The following is a 6,238-nucleotide window of genomic DNA, read 5'->3' on the forward strand; positions in this document are numbered from 1 at the left end:
GCAATATAGTGTATATGGGGCTGCCATTAGGGCTCATGCAGACAGCATAATTGCTGGTAGAAACAGCCAGTGCAAAAAACGCATTAATGGTGTGCTGCGTTTATCCACATTTAGGCGCGTATTTGACCATACCTCATCTAGGAGCGTACAACCATCCACTCATCCACAATGCATTTCACTAAGTACACATGCACACGCATTTATAATCATCAAATACACCAAAATACTCATCTCAAATATGCAGAACATGTTTTTCTTGTATGCCGCTGAACACTACTCCTAATTACAGAGCTAAATGCATCCGTGTGCATGAACTATTCGCTATAATAGAGCTGCGTTCAGATCGGTAAAATAAAAAAACACTGGACAGATCTGAAAGCGGCATTTATGCGCCCATGGGCGTGAGCCCTGAATGACCTCCTTCTGAAAATGTTAGTTGGGTGACTTCAAAACTTTCACTAACCAAGGACAAGGATGAAGCAGCTCAAGTCACCGTCCCTGACCTGCATACCTGCTCCTGGTGATTGACTGCAAATGCTGAAGCTGCTGGATTAGAATAACAGTCAGGCACCTAACATTTTGTGAAGGACATGTCCGCATACATCATCCTCTCAGTAAAGGTCTCCTGTTACATCTGTAGGCCCCTAAATAGTACTGCTTGCCCTCTTTTTCCTTGCATGCATGGTGGTACCTACGGCAGGGGCGGACTGGGCCGGGGGGCAGGGTGGCAATTGCCCCCCGGGCCTCTCTGATGCCATCGCGAACGGCCGCTGCCACCTGCACTCACGGGGCACTTGGGCCAAGTGCCCCACAGGTACCACCATGCATGCAAGAAAAATCATGCCATGGCCAGATTGTGCAAGCACACCCAGCCACCTTCTAAAGACTACAGGCCACAGGAACCTGGTTCTCAATACTTGCTGAACTTTCCAACCTGCTCAGGACCAGTTATCCTTTCCTCTGGTAGCCTAGCTTATATAGGTGACTGCAAGGGGCGTCCTCAGCCCTCCACCAATTCAGAACTACCAGGTTATCTACTAGGGGCTCTGGCGGTGTCAGGGAAGAAACCTTAGGGTGCCTGCTACAAAGCCTGGCAGTGAAAGCCCAACTCCAGCCAAAATGTTTCTGTAGTAGAGTGGAGAACCTGTTTTAGTTCAGAATTCGTCAACTTTTTTTTTGAGAGTCCCCAGTTTGGGAGATTATCTTCACTTCCTGTCTATTTGAGGGGCATCAGACAGAATAAGATGGAAAGACCCCTCCTGCTGCAAGCACAGAAAGATATCTGTTGTCTCTGCCAATGAGCTCAAAACACCTGAACAATGCCGGCATCCAATCAGGTTTTTTTGACAGCCAGCGGGTCCGACTAGCAAGATACCGAAGTTTGGCCCAGTGGGAGATTCCTCCATACACACAGTTTAGCGTAGATGGAGGAATCTGTTGCACTTTTTCCATCTGACCCTAGAAAGTCTGCAGATAATCTATAGATGTATAACCAGCATTACATAGAACACCTCAGGGCACAATGCCTCAATGCAATATGTTCTGGTGGTGATGATGGATAGGGGGAGGTGTTCTGTAGCCCTAACACTTTCTATCCTAGGGCTTAGTCCTGCATAGAAACAGTAGGATGACTGAGCATTCTCACCCTTGGACCAGAAGCGTTACAGGCTGGATCACCAGGGGATAATAGAGGGGGGGGGGGATACAGTAGAATGAGTGAGCATTCTCACCCTTGGACCAGTAGCGTGTTACAGGCTACTGCAAACACAACTGCAAACAGATTTACCTTGGATCAGCAACAGGCAACCTCGGCACACCAGCTACAATTATCGTCACACCTCTTCCTCTTGGAGTCATGCCTGCGGCTGTCAAAGTCTTGCAATGCCCCATGGGACAGCACTTGAAGTGTCAAGGTTGCCTAGCTCTAAGTGGCGGCCATATTGAGTGGTGCAACTCAGAGTAATAACGTGCTGGATTAGTCTGACCCTAGTTCATTATAATACTTTATTGCTGTGTAGATCATGTATAGGGAAACGCCGCGGGTGTCGCCCGTGCAGTACAGCCTTCTCGGCCAAACCTCTGCCTTCCAACTAAACCGGAACTAAGGTCGTTGGAGGTACCGACAAGTTGGAACTTTCGATAGAACAGGTGTCAATGACAGCTGGCTGCAAGTTACTGGACTAAGCAGCTAAGTGCAATTTACAGATATAGAGAGGGGAAAAAATAAATATATAGATTTATATTTGATGTCACATTCCTTATATTTCTCTTACCCTTTAAATGTTAATTCATGTGAATAAAATGAGAATTGCTGCAAGTACTATAGGTTGTCCCAGCCCCCATAACTTCAGCTACATAGCTTGGTCTCTATGTGAACGTGGAGTAAAATATAAGCATGCTTCCTGTAGGTCGGTCATACACACAGGGCTGAATTTCCCACAAGGCCAACCGAGGCCAGGCCTTGGGTCAGCAGGGAGAGGAGGGGCAGCAGGGGTGTGGAATTCCTATCTCCCAATGCCCGGGACATGCAGTGCGGGGCGGGTAGTTTTCTACATTTAGCCCTGCTTTGGGCAAGCAGAGTTAAATGTACAGTGGGGAAGCCGCCACTTGTTTTGTACATTTTATGATCCCTGGCAATGTCACTTGTATTAGCCTGCAGGTCTGCTATTCTCCATGGGGGAGGGGGGCACATTGAGGAACCTGGCCTTGGGGCAGCAGAGAGTAAACCCAGCCCTGCATACACGTATAGTTATTTCTTGTTCAGCCTCTCCTGGGCTATTGCATTCTGACAGCAGTAGTTATGCTGCTGCCACAATACTCAAACAGTGACTGTAATCACTGTAAAGCTGACAACACTCACAATCTGGTTGTACAAGTAGTCACGACTCCAAGTTCGCGCCCGGGATGGACTACAATCTCAAGTTTAGTTTACCGATTTGTAATGAGATTGTAGTCCATCACGGGAGTGAGCTTGGAGCGGTGACTACTTTACATCACACACAGGGAGCATGAGGAACAAAAGTAGCCCCCCTCCAGAAGGAAGGACAGTGTCAGAAACAATTCAGAGATGATTGGAGAATCTACAGCCGAGTGATACACAAAGATACATTGGAGGGGGATTTATTAAAAATTGGAGCAGCTGTGCATGACAACCAATCAGCTTCTATCTTTCATTTTCAAATATTACCTGAACTGAAGAGAAGCCGATTGGTTGCCATGGACAACTGCTCCAGATTTTGTCTGCTACAGTTTTAATAAATCCTCTCATTGCTGTCAATAGTTAAAGGTACTTGAATGTATTTTGTTCATTAACTCACTTTCAGATCCTCAAACCTGTATAAATCCAGAAAAGACCCTTTTTTTTAACAATTAAATGCAACATAAAATTATTAAGAAACACCAAAAACACAGAAATCTATTTAGAAGATATTTAATATTTCACATAAAAACCTGTATATACATATAAATTTAATGTAAACATATCCAAATGTATCTTTTTTTTTTATACAGCCATCAGCCTTTGTTTTCAGTTGAATACAATTTAGTACCACTGTCGGAAAACAAAAAAAAGTGTAAATATCTGCCTCTGTAACAAAGAAAAACGCCGCCCCAATTCTACAGGTCTCTGCGTTTTACTGTGGAGCTACAACATGTCCCATTCTGCAATACTCGGGTCATGTACGTGTTACATGTAACTTTCCTCCGTGACGCTACAATCATGTACGAGAAAATAAAATAGTTTTTCATTAAAAAAAAAAAAATGTTACAGTGGTTGTTTTCCGTTCACGCCTGACCTCTTACAGTCCACGAGGATGAGGTTACGAAGCGAGTGTTGATAGAGTTAGTGTCTATGCAGATGGTAAGTGCATCGAGTGGCGAAGGAAAGACAAAAAATGTGCAAAAATATTTTCACATGAAAAATAAAAAAAATGTTACAGCTGCAAAACAGGCTGATCTGTACTGGGAACCAGTGCCGAGCAATACACGGGCTGTCATTAAACATCTTCAAATGCACATTGCTTGGCTGCCCCGCTGATCGGCTTTCCGAGTCATTTACATCTTGGATCAGAACCAGTTGTGGATTGGTGCGGAGATCAAGATGGCAGCAGGGCAACTAGCATTTTTTGAGAGGCACGGCAGCCTTCATATTCCATCAGCACAGGCTCCCTCTCAATGACACAAGGGCACAGAGTCCGAGGTCCCTCCTAAACAGGTTTTGACAAGCGGCAGTGTGCCAGTTTCTGGTGAACTACAAGTCCCAAGTGTCCTGATACTTGTGGTTCCACAGGAACCGGTACACTGCAAGGTGCCAAGCCTGCTCAATAGAATATTTATCTATACATATATATATATTTACAGGTCTATATACAAGTCAGGAGACGGCCCCCTTCTAGCCCTGAACAGGTCAGATTTGCTTGAACAAGCCAGTAACATATTGCACAGCAACACGCTACTGGGTACAATGGTGACGGAGGGGTCAATGGTACAAGGCATGGCTATCCTATCTCAGGGTGGACCACTATGAGTCTAACATAACTCAACCATGGAGTCCCCTGGATAAGCAGGTAGTGTCATTCAGGTCAGCGGAGAGGGGAGGACACATGTAGTGCCCCCCTTTCCTGGCACAATAGGGAGGCTCAGTCTATCTGTACAGGTGGAATACTGCTTGGCAAGGTGCAGCACTGGTCTGGGGTTAAACAGCGGTTCTCAAGTAATGTGGGGTGACCGCCAGGACGGGAGACCCCCAATCTTCTGTGCATCAGGGTGAACAGTCACATATTTGGGAAGGGGGCTCCAAGATGATAGGTCCCAATTGCCCGATGAATGCAGTTCTCAAGTCACAGTAGGGGGTGCTCCCAAGCATCAGGATGAATATAGTCCTCAGCTCACACAATGAGGGGGTGACCATGATGAGACCCCAATCTCCTGATGAATACAGTTTGAGTCAAAGGTGATAATGTCCCAAGCATCAGGATGAAGGAGATCCTCAGGTCACAAAAGGGGGGCGGGGTGACCTCCAAGACGAGAGACCCCCAATCTTGTGATGAATGCAGTTCTCGAGTCAAAGTGGGGGGGAACAAGGTGATAATGTCCCAAGAATTGGGATGAATGAAGTCCTCATGTCACACAAGGGGGGCTGGCGTGACCTCCACGATGAGACCCTGATTTGAAGTCACAGTAGGGAGGACCAAGGTGACCCCAAACGCCCCAAGCATCAGGATGAACGTAGTGCTCAGGTCACAGATTTTGGGTGAGCTCTGGTGACCCTTTAGGATGAGACACCCCAAATATCAGGATGATTACAGTCCTTCAATAGCACCCCAGCAAGATGACCGATCACAAAGCAGGGGGCACGAGTTGACCTCTTTCCAAGGATGGGGTCACCTTCAATTCTGCCCCCCTAAAGATTTCCTGAGCCTCATGCTCCCTGGGAGGCAGGCATGGTCACCGAGCATCCCACAAGTCCAGACACACACATGGGGGAGGGGGGGATCAGAGGAGCTTGCAGCAGCTCATGCATTCCCCGCTGGGGCCGTGCCTCTTCTGTAGCGCTGCCCTGGTGGCGGTCTCGAACACCTCCCGCACTCCGTCCTTGGTCTTGGCGGAGCACTCCAGGTACTCGTAGGCGGATATGCGTATGGCCATGGCCCGGCCGTCCTCGATGCGGACCGGCTCCTGCTTCATGCGGGCCAGCTCGTTCCGGATGTGCTCGTCGTTCCTCAGGTCCTTCTTGTTGGCCACCAGGATGATGGGCACGTTGGGGCAGAAGTGCTTGACCTCGGGCACCCACTTCTCCGGGATGTTCTCCAGCGAGTCGGGGCTGTCCACCGAGAAGCACATGAGGATGACGTCGGTGTCCGGGTAGGAGAGCGGCCGCAGCCGGTCGTAGTCCTCCTGGCCGGCCGTGTCCCACAGGGCGAGCTCCACCTGCTTGCCGTCCACCTCGATGTCGGCCACGTAGTTCTCGAAGACGGTGGGCACGTAGACCTCGGGGAACTCGTCCTTGCTGAAGACGATCAGCAGGCAGGTCTTGCCGCACGCCCCGTCCCCGACCACCACCAGCTTCTTACGGATCGCCGCCATCGCCACTTTGCTGCTGTAGCCGGCGGCCGCCCGGCGCTTTCTCAGATTGCCTATGGTTTTAATGGTGGCTGATGTGAACGGGGACCCGGTTGTGCAAGGGCGGGCAGTGTAGATCTCCGCTGGATCGGTACGAGGTCAGCGGTTCTGCGGTTGT

The 6,238-nt window shown here is 48.7% G+C and overlaps 1 protein-coding gene across 2 annotated transcripts; it reads right to left on the reverse strand.

The window, feature by feature from the left end:
• Window positions 1-5,485: 5,485 nt before the first annotated feature.
• Window positions 5,486-6,174, reverse strand: RHOB (ras homolog family member B). 2 transcript variants are annotated; one of them, XM_018572526.1, is made up of 2 exons: window positions 5,956-6,174; window positions 5,486-5,895 (listed from the first exon to the last, which is right to left on the reverse strand). In XM_018572526.1, exons 1-2 carry the CDS (start codon window positions 6,082-6,084, stop codon window positions 5,494-5,496), a joined length of 531 nt encoding a protein of 176 aa, XP_018428028.1. In that variant the 5' UTR covers window positions 6,085-6,174; the 3' UTR covers window positions 5,486-5,493. The 2 variants fall into 2 exon arrangements, with proteins under 2 accessions (XP_018428028.1, XP_018428027.1); XM_018572525.1 differs by having other exon boundaries at window positions 5,486-6,174.
• Between the last annotated feature and the right edge of the window lie 64 nt (window positions 6,175-6,238).

Source organism: Nanorana parkeri, unplaced genomic scaffold (assembly GCF_000935625.1).
Source record: "Nanorana parkeri isolate BGI_ZX_2015 unplaced genomic scaffold, ASM93562v1 scaffold2059, whole genome shotgun sequence".
Taxonomy (NCBI): Eukaryota; Metazoa; Chordata; class Amphibia; order Anura; family Dicroglossidae; genus Nanorana; species Nanorana parkeri.